General features: G+C 45.7%; 1 protein-coding gene across 2 annotated transcripts in view; it reads right to left on the bottom strand.

The window, feature by feature from the left end:
- Positions 1–12,555: 12,555 nt before the first annotated feature.
- Positions 12,556–17,662, bottom strand: part of LOC117231344 (protein O-mannosyl-transferase TMTC2-like) — a 166,573-nt gene continuing 161,466 nt past the window's right edge. Inside the window, exons 8-10 of one of the 2 annotated variants that reach the window (XM_033489720.1) lie at positions 17,116–17,256; positions 14,898–14,982; positions 12,556–13,143 (exon numbers count right to left, since the gene is read on the bottom strand). In XM_033489720.1, the coding sequence (XP_033345611.1) occupies positions 12,812–13,143; positions 14,898–14,982; positions 17,116–17,256 (558 nt within the window). In that variant the 3' untranslated portion in view covers positions 12,556–12,811. The remainder of the gene's footprint in view (positions 13,144–14,897; positions 14,983–17,115; positions 17,257–17,662) is intronic. The other variant, XM_033489729.1, reaches the window with a different exon arrangement.

Raw genomic sequence — 17,662 nt, forward strand, 5'->3', positions numbered from 1 at the left:
GATAATAGGGGTGGTTCGATGAGTATAACAATAAGTTTGACAGGTTAAAGTGTTATATATTTCCAATTTTATATAGTAGCTAGTTACGTTGGTGGGCAACTATAAGTTAAGTAGGCGAATGATTGACGGATGAAAACCCGGTAAAGAGATGTTGACTGTTCCAAGGTTGGAGAATCAGTGCAGTTCGGTGACGATGCTGTGGAGGAGGGAAGCTAGTGATGGGTGTGTCTAGCGCACGGGACGATTTATTGATGACAATTTTGGCTAGGAAAGTGAGGGCAATAGACATTGCTTCTGATTGGATAATAAAAAGGTTGGTGGACTAGGAAGGGTCTTAGTCGCCCCCGAGAGAAAGTTGCTAGCAGAAGACACCATATGTGAGAAAAATCAACTTTCCCGTATCTGCCCGTAGTAGACAATAAATTTAAGGAACACTTGAAATAAAAGACACTTGTTTGGTGTGAAGGACCTTAACTATGAAAATGCCAAGATTTATGCTGGGTCCTTAAAATTATTGAGGGTACGTAACAAGGGTGTGTGGACATCTGGCTGCCACCTCGCCCACGGTGTGGGGTCTGGTTTTGTAGAAAATCGCCGGACGTAACAGCACTTCAAAGTAGAGTCGATCAGTTTGCTTTCCGAGAGGTTCATTTTTTGTATTCACCGTCATCCTATGGAACCTCCGGTTCTATAGTTGCACTCTTATAATTCGCATTAACTCCGTCCGTTTCTTATAACGTCATTTTCTCGTTAATCTCGAATTCGATCTACAAAATAAATCCAGATATCCTGCGAAAGGGCTGGTAGCCGGACGCGATAAAAGTAGTAAGAAACTTACTCTGCTAACTGAGTGTAGGAGCGAAGGGAGAAGTAAAAGAAAGGCTAGATACGAAGACGATGATAACCCTATTTAGTGTCACGTGCTAGGCGCAAAATGGATTACCCGAGGTGCGGCCGGAATTCCCATGGGTCGCGATATCGCGTTCATCGAAGCAGCCGCGTATTTTCGTGCAAACCTCGAGTCCTAGACCGTTCCGTTCTCCTGCAGAATTCTGCTTTATCCAGTTTTATCGCTAAAGAACGGCGGACGATTGGAGAAGAAGACAGGTTCGACTGGATTCCGTTTTACCGATGAATGGACAGACGAACCATCAGACAGACCAGAGGCAAAGGGGAGCGGCAAAACAGCCAGCCAGTTTACGATTTAGCGTTTAAAAGCGTGCAATTTACGTTGGAAACTCTAGCAGTCGATACGGTTGCGTTTAATAATTCAGCCGTCGTTCCGAGACAGTGGCCAGCAAAAGAGACGCGAGCGATCGTTCAGGGAACAAACTCGATTCGGAGCTACTTTCCTCCGCGAGACTCCAAACGAAATCATGCCTCGACGATGAACACGTTCTGCCCGAAAACGATAACAACGCCAATTGAGATTCCGATGGTATCGCTTTTCTTAAGTTTCGCCATTCATTCTTCTATTGTTTCTTCCAACCTTCGTCAAGTCGATGACCTAATTCTCTTGTTTGCAAAATTACACTTCGTACGTAAGTACATATTGGAAATTAATATTCTCGCAAATTAAATTCAAGCGTGTGTGAGAAATGTGAAAGTACAGGGTGTTGGTATGACGGTACAACGATGTACACGTTGTATCATGGTGCAATAATCCTATTACGCTTGCGAACCCCGTATATTTCGTTTCTGCAATGTTAAATTTCATTAAATGTTAATATCGAGTATCGAAAAATTATAAGGTGGAAAAATCATAAGGGATAACAGGGAAGAATGAATCTGCCAAAATTTTGCTACAATAAAAATATGAGCGCCATATAACATGCGCCGCATTGAAACTTTGCTTTTTCATGAAAATTTCATTGTGTCCATGAAATATTTACTTCTGCTGTTTCGATGTATACTACATGCTCCTGAAATTTCAGCCCAGCTTTTCCAAACGTTCTACACGTATATAGAAGCCAGTTAACAAACAACGACCCAATTTACGAGCAGGCCTTTCCAAAAAAAAAATTAGGTCAAAGGCATAGTTTTGGTGGACAAAAATCGTTTCGCAGTTTACCACTCCGGTAGAAAAAGGGGTATCGCCAGGTAGCGTGGGCGGCGTTGGAGCCACATACAGAGACGAGGGTGGAAGGCCTGTTAGGTCGGGCCCTCATGTGTTTCGTTTGAAAATTTAATTTCTCTAATTAAAGTGCTGGCGTAGCCGGTACATCTCGTGCCGCTCTCCGCGTCGTTCCTCCCTTCGTCGCGTCGTGTCCCGGATGCGGGCCGTGGCCGCGGTCTAGCTTTTTCCCCGAGTCACTCTACTCGTTTCATTAGGCTAATGAAACTTTTCTTTTGACGAAGGCTACGCCAAACAATTTCGCCGGCGAGGTGGCGAGTCCGCCGCAGGCGGCGAGTTACGCATTTAACATTGCGTCACCGCCCGTGTCAACCGGAAGAATCCCACGTTTTATGGTTAATTAGCCATGTGCGCTTGTGTTTACGTGTTACGTGATATCTCACATTAAGCTTGGATGCCCTTTACCCTACGACGTTGATGCGATGGGCAGCGAGTTTGTAATATTATTTGAAAGTATCGGTTAAACTCGATGGTTATGCTCGAAGATTTAATTTAGGAGTTGAAGATGTTAATGTTACAATCTAGACCCTACAACTACTAATAAATTCGCTTATGTAACAGTAATAAATGTGGGAAATTCTATAAACTGCAGGTATAATCTGCGTCCGATTATGCTGATGGACGCAAAATTGCGAAATTATAAAATGAAAATAGAATATCATCCTTAATTTGAAAGATGCTAATAATCCTTTGCAAATTTTCCTGTATACAAGAAAATACATATATATATATAATATGTACTATATATGTAGGTGTATGCATGTAGCTTTGGCAGAAATTGAACGACCGCGGGAGTGGTCAGCAGGGAATAGAAGAAAGAAATGGGAGGTATAAAAGCGGCAATTTCTAGATTCTGGAGCAAGTTGTCGCCGGCTCATTGTCACGCGATGCGGAAGGATTGGTGCTTCACGAGTGGATCGAAAGTGGCGGTCGTCAGGATCAAAGGGAACGCGTTTCATTCGGCGTGGCCATGAAAAACGGGAAAATTCATTTCCACTCGATATCCGGATCACGGGAATGCTATTGGGGCGTTCGACGACCGACCTTGGAAGCAACGAGATGTTCGACCGGTTATCGCGATACTCCATGATCCAGGAAATTATGTTTCTTCGAGACTACGCTTTGCATGATAGTTCGGGCGTTGTTTTCCGAATCGATGATCTCGTGTCGTCGGTGACATTTCCATGTACATTTTGCTACTTCGTTTAGAACCTCAACATCGCGAAAGAACTTAATACAGCGTATCAATTACGGTCAGAGATACGTCAATTAACCACTTTTGCTTTAACCATTTTTGATAGTTCTATTATTGGAGTTTATATTTCTATCTTTCTAATCTAATCACGCTGCAGCAGTAAGAAAGACGCTATGTATATAGGGAAGGTTTCTTTTCTCTTTGAAATTGATGGTTCGTTTTTAACTAGAAAATTCAAGAATAAGTCAGGATTTTAAGCGAACGGTTATTCCGAAAGGAAGAAGGTAATACGTTAAAGAATATGAGAGATGTGTCTGACGTTCCTCTTCTTTATGGCAGACACTGTGGTGACAGGTGAAAAACGGCACTAATTAATTACCCGTCGTATTAATCTTCTTTCCATCGGCGAATGAAAATATCGAATGAGAATAGCGGTTTAGTTTGAATTCCGTTTACCGTGGCGATGCTGTCCGGTACGAACGGCCACCGATAGGAATTGTTCTCTTCGAAACGAGCTATGAAAATCGAATGATTCGGCACGGCCGATTGTGAATCGTTCGTTTCATCTGCTACGGCTTCCTCTCTGGAATTTGTAACGGTGCAGGGGTTACGATCGTTAAAACCCTTGCGTCTCTTTGGACCAGTTTCCAGAGACACATAGAGCGTTCGCGATTCTGATTGTGATTTCATGGAATTGTTTGAAATCGCGTTGCTTTCGTTATACTGCAATATTTGGAGCCAATTAAAACTTTGTTCAAACTCCAAGTTTTTCTATTTTATTCTGCGGACTTTTCCTCCCTCTTCTTTGTTCCCCCATCTGCCAAGGATAACGCGATCGAAACAAACGTGGCGAATTCCATCTTTCGACTTTTCAACGCGTACGAAACTTTACTCTTTTCGTCTCGAGGTAAAAAACGATCTTAACGAACACTTAACCGGCGACTTTCGCGGCACACGGTGCTCGGTTCTCGCAGGCTCGGCCGCGGATTTCCGGCCGACATGATTTATGAAAAGAATACCGACGTCGACACGGCGCGCGGGCCTGTTTTCATTAGCGAGCCGGCCTCCCCGTTTAATTATAAACCTCGTCACGAGCGTGAAATTCCGCGTCGTCGTCCACTTTTCGACTCGGGCGGCTTCGCATCAGCCGAGAGGCATCGCGAGTCTTTAGCTCCTTTCTTCTCGCTACCGTATCCCCTACATTCGTCAGCACTCTCCCCACTTCTGTCGCTAACGTCAGGTCTCGTCGCGTTTTAATTAATTCTCGAGATTTCGCGCGACACACGGCTAGCTTTGTCTTTCGCCAGAAACGATATTCCACCTGACAGTTCTACCGTGAGAATTCGCCGCGAATTTAGAACGGCAGCTTAATTATAATTTCATTGATCGATCAACCTGGAGCGATCGTTGTTCCAACTCTGTCACTGGGTTACGTAATTTTTTCTTCCACTCATTTTTCGTCCGCTACTTTTTTTTTCTCTACGTTTTTTTCCTTTTTCTTCGCGAACGAGCGGTACGTAGCGTCGTAGTCGTCGATTTTCCATCCGCGTTCTCCGGCATCGTCGTTGTTCTCCTCCTCCGGCTGAAGCTCTCGTAATCCGAAGATCTCGCGAGACAAGCATCCGAGCAAGGTGTAAGGGAACTTTCGGAACGCGAAGAAGCTCTCACAAAGCCGTGACCCCGTTTAGCTGCCAGAGCTGTTTAGTAATTACTAATCCCGGCTGCGATCCTTTCGGCAGCAGCCATCCTTTAATCATCCGCGTCTCCCCCTGTCCGTGAATTTATCTAATCTGCGCACCGGTGAGCTTTATCTGGCAGGAGGGAGAACGGGTTCGGTGTGCTTACAGAAACACGCTCGCGACGAGCCAGACCCGCGAGCTGCTTCTCGCATTGCTTGAAACTTTGAAACGTTCCTCGGCGTGGTTATTAATACCACGGCTGGTGGTTAATGCGCTATCTATCCAGCTGGTAATTCAAGCACGTCCTTTTGAATGGCGACCGCGTGTTGCCATCGCGAAGGGCGAATTAATGAATTACCGCTTCTATATTCTCTGTTGGAACCTAGCCGCCTCTGTTTGTCGATGCCAGGCTATCTACGCGTTTCATTTCGGCTCTTAACGTATAAATTAGAAATGAGCGAGAAATAACAGGAGGAGGAGAGGGAGGGAAGGGGTGGAATGGTTTGTATCGATATACATAGGGTGTTTCAATTCGATTGACCGATATTTCGGCGGCACACGATTTCCGGCGCGGCTGCCGCGACACAACGAAACTAGATTTGCTTGGTCCGCGTGCCTCTATCGTTTTTCCATTACTTTTTTAACTTAATTGTTGCAGCCGTTCGCGACAGGTATCCTGCGCTAGCTGTTTGATTTGCTTCTGGCCGTGCAAAGTAAATTACCCTGCCTTTATTCCATCAGATACACAATCGAATCTTGTTTAGCGCAATCTCGCTTTTGAAGTCGCCGCTTTCCGACCTCGTCCATCTTTATCTAGTCACTTCGTTTTTATTAAATTCCGACTGGCGAATCAGCCTTTTCATCTACGATAGGAAGCTTGGTACACACCGACAGGTACCGTTTATCGTTCGTATGTTTAGGCAATTTACCCGTAACCGTGTTGACAAGTATTATCAGGGGAATGTAATTGTTCCACAGCGAATAATATTCAATGCGACTCAGTATCAACGCTATCTGGCTTAATTAATGTCTTGGTAATTAGCCGGTCTTGCTGCGAACAATCTCTATCATCGTTTGCTCCATTCAAATTCTCCATTTCTTTCGACATTCCCTAATGAAAACCCGTGTCCATTTCACGGAGCTTGGAATTATTACGAATCGCACCCTTTGGCATTATGCAATTTCTTCAGCTTCCCTATCGAATTATTTCTTTGGAAAAATTTCTTTCCCGATAGTCTGCGAACTGGTTTCTTCTTCTCTCCGCCATAAATTCTATGGATTTTTCAAAAATCGCTTACGTTCTCTACCACACGTACAGGATAAGGCAGGGTTATTTGAATGAAGCTAAGTAATTTGCCTTTTCTTCCGCCTTGAAAAAGACAAGTTCTGTTCCAGATAACCCTCCCTTGCCGTAGCTATGGATTAAATCGAATACTCCATTCATATAAGCTTCTTTAGTACCACGCACGTTTAAAAGCCACTCGTACGGTTGAATGGCTACGGCGAAATTTTTCGCCTTTCGCCAGAGTCTAAGCTGGTCGAGGTTGGAACCGGATCCACTTCGCGGCGAATTCAATTCAGAGTCGATCCTTGGCGAGGCTGACGTGCAGAAAGTACGCGCGGATTTAGTTGGAGATGACGGGCTGATATATAAATCCATAGCGGTCAGCGGGTAGCTCGGTGCATCCTTTTCCGCGTTTCGTGTATTAATTTTCAGGCAACTAGACGCGGTCTCGGCGGATGGCCAGCAGGTACCGAAGGCGCTTCAGCGGAGCGCGGATGTTAGTTTAGCCGGAATATTTCAGTCGGACGTACACCGTAGCAAGCTACTTCCGGCGACTGACATTGCGCTTCTACCGCATGGAATATACGTTCTATTTTCGTCTCTCTGGCCACCACGACCACGCGTCGCGTATACTCGATTAACGTTGAGACGAACAAAGCTACGAGCGGACGACGCGGACTGTCCCGCCATGGCGTCACGTTAATCGTCCACGTTAATAACGCTATGCCACGACACGCCTCGACGAGCTTTCGATGTTCTTTCGACGCCAACGAGGACGAAGTACGATGTCGCTTAACCGGTAAATTCGTTGTTTGCGACATTTCTCCGGCCTTAATTGCGCGGAACAAACTTGCCCCGAGGATATGTGCGTGGGATGGTTTTCGTCGAGGCATAGTTTGCGAGGGTGATCGAGTTTTGAGGACCAAGGATGGGATATTGAGTGGAATATTATGTGGTCCGGGTTGGATTTGTATATTTATTAAGGCACTTGGAGGGCTGAGAATCTGCTAGTTGTCCTATTAAATAGGAGCGAAGGTGTTTAAGTATAGTAAAATGTTGTGCGTTGTCCCGATGTCGTTCTATATGCAAATTTTTATATAAAGATGTTGCTTTCGTTCACGAAGTATTAAAAGAGCGCTATTTTCAGATTTATTAGCAAGTTGTTCTCGTGTTTTATTAAGTTTAGTGGCAAGTGCGAGGACACATTAAAGAGCGCGTGCCATTCGAATTTTATTTATACACGGGGATTGCTCTTCTATATCTTTATGAAATCTTAAAAGTGCGCTCTGGTAGTCGATGCTCTCAAATGTACGAACATACGAATGCGTTAGCTTTGGAGTACTCAATTTACCGTGATTTTATTTCACCTTGAGAGCTCGTGATACGTAGCCATGTACATCCACTCGCGAGGAGATCGCGTAAGTGAATAATCAGCCCTCGAGATCAAACACTCTGCATATCATTACTCAGCACAATGTAATTAACTTGGGCCAAACAAAAGGGGCAAAGACATTATTGGTACAAATTGAATCGTGTGTAAGTAACCAAGTTAGCCGACTTCTCTCATTTTATCACTGCCTTTAAAGCGCAGCTCGCAGGTGGGAATAATCCACCGCAACGATAAGACCGGTTCATTAATCAGCTCGCAGGCTCCGCTCGCGCGGAACGTTCTCGTCGGCGCTGGCTAACGTCCGTTTAATCGTCCACGTTGTTAACGATGAAGGATCAGAACGTCGGACGAGGGTTAGGTTGGGTGGTTGTTGTTGCGCAACAACAACACTGCAGTAAACGATTATCGTTGTCTGGATTTTGTTCATCGACATTCTCGTCGAGTTTCGCGAGGTGGAAGCGGATTCCATCGTTGAAAGCTAGTCTAGATAAAGGAACGACGACGATCGACGTGGAGGGGCAAAGGGAACGGTTGATTGATCGAGGCGCGTACAAACGACGATCTTTCGCGCTCACTTTTTATCTGCATGTTATCCCTTTATGGCACGCAGTTTTCGGTGGCCTCGTTACGCGCAATAAAACTCGCAGCCGGCGCTTTTCCATCGGTGGAAGGATCGATCGAGCGCCACCGTTGATAAGCCATGCATCGTACAAAACTTGTGATCGTCGCGCGTTTGAATTTTCATCCCGATGTTACGACAAATAAAACGGAAATTCTTTTTCTTGTCACGCGATCCATCTTCTGTGAAAAATAAAACACGGATGTAACGCGTCCAACACTCGATTCACGATCAATTTGCTCGGAAAATCTAAAAATCTTCTCGAGGAAACTCGAGAGCTCGTGGTACGGAGACCATGATTCTTCGAGGGGCCATCCATCGTCGTGTCCGTTTCCGGCGGTTGTTGCGCGATGATCGTTAAGGGGTAGAAACGGCATCGATTACCAGACCACAGTTCGAAGGTAAATTATGTAGGGAGTTGGTTTGTTCGCGAACCAGAAGCAGACAGACTGTTGAATCTTGCAACGGCTGTTTTTCAGCGTCCCCCAAGCTCGAGGAATAAATCAGAAAAGGTCAGAAGGGGGAGCGTACGGGACAGGCTGCGGAAAGTGGCACTTGACCTTCCGGCGTTTCGCGCTATGCGACCTTGCCGCCTCGAACGACACGACCCTATGGAATATTTCATCGCAGTTGCGCCTGCTGCTGCTGCCTGCCCATTTTCGCGCAAATGAAATCTTACCTACCTGCCTGCATCCGGGCCTGGAATCATTCTCCAACGTCGTTTTTTCTTACCTCGTAAATTCTGTACGGTTGAACGAGTGATTCTGACGATATGTGAAACTTTGGCGATATTTTCATCGAGTAATCTCTAAAATTATGCGCATTATTAAATTATTAATTAATAAATTATGCGCATTATAGAAATTATTCTATCACGGTTTATTCTATTTCGTTGGGTCGATTTCAACCTGCACACCTACTCTCGATCATTCTGTCATTCATTTATCCTCTTTCCTCCATTGTTTCATTCTCGTCCGCCAGCCGGCGCGACACTATTTCATTAAGCTCTGAGCGACTTCTCCTAATTACTTATCGATCGTGCAATAGGATCAGTCACGACGTATACGTCGTAGCTGTGACGTACTTCAGGGATCAAGTGAACCGTGATTTTGTTATTTTTCCGTTGGGTAATCAAGGGAGATTTTTCAGGCGAGATCAGGAACTCGATTTTCTCAGTTAACGTGTCTCCTTAAAAAAGTCCATTTTAAACAACTTCGTTAAGCTACGTCGCTATCTATATTTGCATTAATCCGTATAATTGAGGTAGTCGGAGTCGATAGACGGAGAGTCAGAGTCAGAGTGACGGAGATTTTGCCTCGATCACTGATTTTGCTATATTCTGCTTATTTTTCTTTTCACTCTAATTTGCAGACACGACACTTTCAACCAACAAGGAAAATTTGCAAATCTCTACTTTTATAATCGCGTGCGGAAAGTTGCACTTATCAATGTGCACTTACGAATACAAACACTTCTCGTTTGAAAAGAGAACGTGAACGAATTTCCATTTCCCTGGACGCCTCCAAGTAGAATAATTCTAAATACGCATATCAACTTTAATCCAATCCACCTCGACTGCCTTTGAATTCTGGTTAATTTTCATGCTTGGTAAGTTCCATCTCGCAAAGATCCCGCGATAAAATAGGAAGGAACGAGCGGCTTTCGAGCTTCTCATTGTTCAAGGACGAAATATTCCTCCCCTTCGCATGCTAGATCCGTAGCCTCTATCTTGGCAACGGTATCTTCAGCGGCGTTTCGAGAACGAGACCATTAACGGAGCCGCAACTCGGCGACTTTTTTACTGTCTTCGAGAAGAACGCGGACCTTGTGTTTCACGTCGCCTTTGTATCGGGAGGTCGGCTCATTCCTGAGGGACTCTCCTGGCGTAATAAATGTCCGCCTGTCCTGCTACCCCAAGCTCTTATTGCGCCGCGTTCGCGAAGAAAGAAGCGCGAGACGAAGCAGCGTACAGGGTGGAATGTCAATAAGGGAACCGGGAGGTAGACAAACGGGAACGTCGAAGTTCGTGAAAAATAGAAGGGGATGCCCGACGGTGGAATAATCGCGGATGAGGCGCCGCTGGATCCTGGAAACGGAATGTTCCCGGAGAAAGGTACTATGACTGCCGAAGAGAAACAGCGAAATTTGTCTTCCAGATCTAGTGGAACTGTTGAAGATTATGGGAGTTGCTCTATAATATTGAAAGTAGAATAATATTTTATCGTAGCCGTGCTATTCCCTTTTGCATTACTTTCGAAGCAATCGCGTATTTCTATCGAGAATAAAACTTCTTGGTTTTATCAAAATCGTGATAAAAAATAAGAAAAATACCGAGGAATGTATCGTTGCTCTACTCGATTCGTAAAGATTCTTTTAAAATATTAGGAGTCTCTAAAATAGGAAGAATTTTCCGTGGATTTCATAATTTTGAGCGTTACGCGGCTATGCTTCGGATAGTTCTGATTCGAGAGAGGTTTTTCGTTTTTAGAATAAAGTAGATGAAAAAAAAAAGAAAAAAACGGTGCGAGCTAAACCATGGCCGACTGTGACTAATTATAAGAATTACCATGGTCGAGCAGGACCGGTGGAGTAGCGAGGAGAAAAACGAAAGAACGATACGTTTAATCTGTAAGCAAAGCGGGTACGTCGGGTCTGAGGCGGTGGAGGCGTGTCGAGAGGAGAAACAACGGCGTGACACGTTTCACAAGAGGGTGGAGAAAGGACGAGGATCGCAAGAAACTTGGGACACGGTTCGAAGAGGTGGAAGAATAAAAGGGCGCGTTCACGGGGAGAGAAACGAAACGGCGCACGAGACATTTCACCCTAAATTGTCTTACCGACGAGCTCGCGGCTAAAAATCAATGACATTTAAGCGAGGAACGAGAGAAGGGACCCGAGAGAAAGAAACTAGGAAAGGGGCGGGCGGCGTGACTCGAGCAAAAAGAAACGGAGATCCTGTGAACCGAGCTAGGGAGCGGTCTTTTATTTCGATGGAAAGCAACTCCCACGGTCGTCGTCGGTTCTTCTGGTCGAGTTTCGGAGGCTACTTATAAAAATCGAAGTCGACAAGCTAAACGAGAATTCCCGAGGGTTCGAGCGAAGGGAAAGATGGCATCTGCGTAAGCGTACGTGAAATATTAATGGGAACGAAGGGAGGAGAAAGAAACGCGTCGAGAGACAAGTAGACGACGCGACGTAACGTCGCGAAGAAACGGGAAGGTAAAGTTACTGCTAGAAGAAGAAGGGGGCGGTAAAGGGGGGAAAAAGGGGCTGAGAAAAGGTCGAAACGAAATGGTACGCGATGCGACCTGGACTAAAGCGACTAAACGAAGCACTCGTTCGGCTTGGCGTCTCGACGAGTTCCGCTTTAAAGATAACGAAGCGAGTTCTTCGCGGAATAAAGGTACGTAATCGCTGCGGCACCTGTCGAGTGTTTGTCGAGACTGTCTCAGCTAGGGCGACGGGAGCGACAGGTGGCTTCGTTCCCTCCTTTCCCTCTTTTCTCTCTCCCCCAGCCCACGTTGACCTCCCCCCTCTTCTTCTTCCCTTCATACTTTCTGTCTCACGACACTGTGTCTACCTTTCTCGCGGTATTACCCTCATCCGTCTTTTTCTCCCGTCTCCCTAGCTTCCGAGGCCGCGACTCCACCACTCGCTCGGGGGTGTGATTTAAAGTGTAAACTTAAATATTCCAGTCGGCGCCGCCGTGCAAATAGATTCGATATTAATGGAGCTTCCACGTCTTGAAAACCGGGACCGAGGAGGTAAGAAAACTCGCGCGGACGATTCACACCCTCCATGCGAGAAAATCAGGGTTTACTCTCTAGGACGCTTCTGGCGTTCTTTTTTTGTCGTACGAGGGAAAATACGACGCTGACGGCTGCTGAGTGATCCATGGATACCTCGAGGGAGATTCCTTGGGAGCTTCCAAGTTTTTGTGCCAACCTACCGTCGTAATTTATGAAATTTCTGAACGTACACTTACCTGCATCTCTCTTACAATTCTTCGCATAGACTATTATTATAAGACTATGATTAACTCAGTCAAAGAAGACTATGATTAACTCGATCCAAGTCTTTGATCGTTTCCACCATCTCTTTATCTCTTCCACGCTCTTTCTCTCTCTCTCTCTCTCTCTCTTTCTCTCTGCAATCACACAAACCTGCATTTACATCACGTCGTTCTATACCGAAACGGTTAACAATTGGAATAAGGGGAACGGTGACAATGGATAATAAAGAAATATAGCTCGTTAGAGAAAAATAAAGGAAGCTTTATTCTTTACATACCATAGCAGGCGATACGAGTCGATAGCGCGTCAAGGTCCCCGGGGGCTTCCGCCCCGCGACGTTGGCGTGCCGGTCGACGGATATAAACGAATATCGGGAGGAAGATCGGGGTGACGTGGGGTCAGGAAATACGGCGAGTCGGTAGAGGATCTTTCCTGGGGTCGTATCGTACACACACTTGTTTCTCTGTTGGGTGTTCGCCGCGGTCTCGTGACGAGGTCACGCGAGAGTGGCCGCCAATTTGTGCAGGTTCATGATGGTCGTCGCATCGCCTGGCTGCAGCCTCAACGCCTCGCTGTAAGCAGCCGCCGCTTGCTTGTATTTCCCGTTCAGGTGAAGAATCGCGCCGAGGTTTGTGTGACTTCGCGCCTCGTGCGGCCTCAAGGTAGCCGCGTGCCTGTACCACACCTCCGCGTCCTCCAGCCGGTCCGCTTGGCGCAGCGCGGACGCCGCCGCCATCGACAGCTCGTAATCGGATCTGGAAAGTTCGGCGGCGCGGAGTTGCTCCTCTGCCGCCTCCGATAGCCGACCCTGCGACGTCAGGAACAGTCCTGCAAAGCCACAGACCGTCTCAAAGTTATACGTACAATGTTACGTTCGAAATCTTGCTCTCTAGAGGAACAGTTTCTAGCTTGTAAGCTTGCCCAGACGGATTAACAATTTTGTTTTTAGTCATAATACGAGGAATGGCGTGCAAGTGTATGATATGCGTGATTATGCGTGAGTACATTGAGATAGCATGGACTTATGAAGGTCACTTAATGATAGACACACTATGACAGTCGAGGGAGAGCTTCTGTAGAATGAGGTGCAGCTCGGATAGGTTGATCAACCTTGAAACCATTAAGTCGACTTAAGATTAGTCCGAAACAATTTGCTCTTAGCGGTACTTTCCATCTCCTTCTAGCAACGAGGTCTATGCGACTAGATTAAACCTGCCTCAAAAGGAGGGCCGCGATATAATGTTATTAATACCGCGAAGAATGAGTGGTAGCTTCTTCTGAATAATGAGCTTCTTCCCAAGTCACAAGGGATAAACGTGTGTGAATTATATACTTTGTTATCCTTTCGTCATATATTATTTTCTAATTAAAACATACGGTCGCCAAAAGACGAAAATTCATCTTCCATACACACAAACACATACGTACACACACACAGGCATATATATATATGTGAATATCTTAACACGTTACAGAATGTTGCACGAGAGTAGCATAAGGTATACATAAGGTCAAGGTTGCCAGCGGAGAATTGTCCTCAAAATTCCGGCGAGACTTGGCGGAGGACGAACGTTATAAACGCAACTCGTGATATATCAAGTATAATATAATGCGACGTTCCGTGGACCACTGCCTAATGACGCGTGCTGCTAAGAGAGATAAACCGCGATGGTTTTTGCGCTCGAAAAATCCGACTCCAACGCGAGACTCTTTTTGGCGAGTAGATTAATCCTGACCGCAAAGAATCGGCTGACCGATGCCAGTGACCATCTCCTTTCACGGCTTTTGCAAATGGAAAGGATAGATTTTTGAAAGGGTGGGTGAAATACTAGCGAGAAGAGAATGTTGCCAAACCAAGATCCAAGAACGAGAGTCTGAATGCGGTTGGAGCAGAGGGCAAGCGTGAACAGAGAATAGAACGATGCGACGAGCACTAGGAATTGCGACGCTTTTCTGGAATTTCAATACCCGTCGATCTCCTTCCGGCTGCTGCCTTCCTTCTGATATTCGCTATTCCCTTGTGGCCGTCTCTTTTTTCGATTAGCGCCCTCCATCGTTGCCACCACCCACTTTCCCACCACAGTTTCTACTTTCATCCGCCAGGAAAATATTACACCGGTATTTAGAACGACCAGGCGGAATCTTACGATCTTCTTATCTTCCCTATAAAACGGTTCCTTGAAAAGATCTCCGTGAACCTCCTTTATCGTTACGTCCGTTACATTATTCTATCTCCGCGGTTTGTTTTCTTTTCGTTCTCTCGTTTCAACATAGAAGAGGATTACCAACGTCTTCGCTCGTTGTACCGTATAGTCGAGGAATCAATTATACCGAGCGGAACAACGGGCCAGAGGATGAATCTGTCGCAGACCACTCCAATTTGCTTGACAACGACGAGGATGCGCTTAGGTCTCGTGTTTCGTTGCTTTAATAATTAACGAGTACCTCTTGTTATTTCACGAATGGCTATAGACTACAGACGTTTCAGACTAGCGGATGGATGAAGGATGAGAAATCTGTCTGATGATGTTCGATTATTCAACGATTCCTTTTTAATTAAAGACACTGGCAATTATACGTACCGTAATGATGGTGCACGCTCGAGTCGTCCGGCGCCAATCTACGGGCTCTCAGGAACCATCTCTCAGCCTCCAGCACACGGCTCGACTGCGGAAGAAACAAGGCAAATCAGTAATCGAACGATCGATCGGGCCGCCATTGTCGACGCGGTCTACCCTTCACGGATCGTCGAGTCACGTTGTAACGAAATTTATCCTGACGCGATTAGGGGCACGAGAACGAGAAACAGAGGATTCTGTTTCGCTTCGCACACAGAGGGGAACAGTGTAAAAGATGGAAATGGAATTTCGATACGGTTCGCCTAGCCAACACAAGCCTGCACGGACGAAAATTCATCGGCTACGCGACAGGACGCCGACATTTATCGGTCAAACGTTCAATTACGCTCGGCATCGTTTACCGGTATTGACTTTCCATTGACCCTTCTGGTTGCCACGTGACACACATCGTAATTTACCGACTGAGACTTCCGCAAATGAACATTTAACATTCCAAGAACAAGAGAGCAAATAACAGGGAAAGTGGTGATTTATTTCACGAAACAGAGGGAGAACGAGAGCGATCGAATAAAAATTCTAGTTTCTAATTTCCATTTTCTGTCTATTATCTCCGATTGGCATCGTTTGCACGTCCAATTTGCGATCGATACCGGGCAATAAAATATTGAAAAATTTCGGTTCAAGTGACTCTGTTTCATATTGTTGACGCAGTTATTTACGTGCGCGGCGTGATATAATTTTATTGCGACAGAGATGCAACTAAATCAGCAAATTAAATGAAATTTTATCAGCCGTGAAGCTATTTCATTTACGACCGATCAATTTGAAGTTATTTCGCGAGCGACAGCTCGAGTATACGAAAGGACTAATGGAAAATTGGCAATTCGGTAATATTATCATGGTAAGCGATCAACTATATTACGCGTCCCTGATAATACGTTATAACCATTGCAAAGCTATATCGATTAGTATAACGTAATCGTATCGAGTGATTATGGAGCGACGTGGAAAGACGAAGGACCGATAGTCCCGTCACGCGTTTACGATACAAACGATAATTGATCGCAAAAGCAACGACGCGTTTGCGAAAGGAAATGCCCTGTGTATGGTTCGTTTGGAGAACGAGACACGTACAGGGAAGGAGGAAACATCGCGCGTTCCGAATCTCTTTCGGCTCAGTGAGCGTAATCGTCGGTCGTGTTAGATATGTTTTCAGGAGAAATACCGGTTTCCGGTCAACGATTGACCAGGCCGGAACACGGAACGGTCGGTGGATCGAGCAGAATCAGCTTAACGGCACGCTGTTTCCCGTCGGCGGGTTTCTCTTTAAGTGATGTGGGTCAGCCGATTCTCGGTCGGCCTATCGTGTTCGATCCAGCGCGCCAAGCCGCGCCGCGCTACGCCGCACCAAAATAGTACTAACTACTTACGTGCCGAGTCGAAGGTTTGCTAAGTGATGTGGGTCGCTACGTGGCCAGACTCGTTGAGCGAGAGCCTGCAATCCCGGTTATCGGCTAATGCTATTTTATATCGTTTCATATTCGAGCCAAGAGCCTCCGTCATGATTTATCTTCTTTCTTTCTTTCTTTCTCTATGTTAGGGTAGATCTTCGATACTACAAGTTATACGGACGTGGCCATGTAAATTTACTTGTTCGAAGAACCATTCAAATTTAAACGGATTTAGCGCTGTGTGTCAATTACGTAATTCTGTCAATTCGACAAGTAACTACAAGGCTATTAGCTTTGAAAACTATCCGTGCAATCCTGACACTATCATAAACCTCGCCTAACTGCAAACTCTAACTTTCTCTCTCTCTCTCTCTCTCTCTCTATTTCTCTCTTTATTCCTTTACTTTTCTCTTCTTATCACAATTCAAAGGAAAAAGTAGCTTTTGCAAGTGTTGGAGACCTGTCGGTCTGCGAGCAGCACCGTAGAAGAGCGTTACTTTGCAAACAGCGTGAAACGGTGTTGGGAAGATGGGATCGAGTTCTTTGACGCGATGGCGATCGAAAAGTTGGCCGATTCTCCCTAAGGCATTCTGTTTTTCCACGGGGGTTCCGGTATCTCGAGTACGGGCACTGACGCCTGGTGTAGCAGCCGTATCTCGGTGGCTGTACACGAAATTCCGTTGAACGATATTGGTCGGGCCGCGGTAAACTTGGAAACTGGATCCGCGCTCTGATGAAAGAGAACCGATCTAAAACTGGTAACTACTTACGTTTCGGGCCAAAAGTTTCCCGTAAGTGATGTGGGCCGGCACGTGGTCAGGCTGGCTGGCCAAACTCGCCTGGAACCACCTTTCCGCTTCCGCGTACTGTTGCAGCCTCGATAGAGTTTCCCCCAGCAGATTGTAAACGCTCTGTAAAACAGGTCGATCGTCAGACTTTCCACGGTTCCTATCTTACTTTCTTTTTCTTTCCAATTTTTCTCCATTTGCTTTTTTCTTCTACCGATCCTAACCGACATGCTTCGTTTCGTTGATATTACGTTCCCCTGATACGCGAATCAACGATGAATTAACAGCGAGCAACGAAACGGTGCTCTAAACGAATTAGCGCACGATTAATTCGTAATTATTGAGCCAACGAAGCGATTCTCTACCAGCAATTTCCTCTATCTCGTGCACAGAATTACAGAACACGATGGAATATCCTGAAATTACTCTTGAAGGCCACTCATAATACCTCGCGTCGACTTTCCATAAAAAAATGAAAGAAAAAAAAAATACTATCACGCTATAGCAGTCATAATGCTTCACGTTCTCT

The sequence above is a fragment of the Bombus vosnesenskii genome, unplaced genomic scaffold, assembly GCF_011952255.1.
Source record: "Bombus vosnesenskii isolate JDL3184/JDL3185 unplaced genomic scaffold, Bvos_JDL3184-5_v1.1 scf7180000013263, whole genome shotgun sequence".
In the NCBI taxonomy this organism is placed as follows: domain Eukaryota; kingdom Metazoa; phylum Arthropoda; class Insecta; order Hymenoptera; family Apidae; genus Bombus; species Bombus vosnesenskii.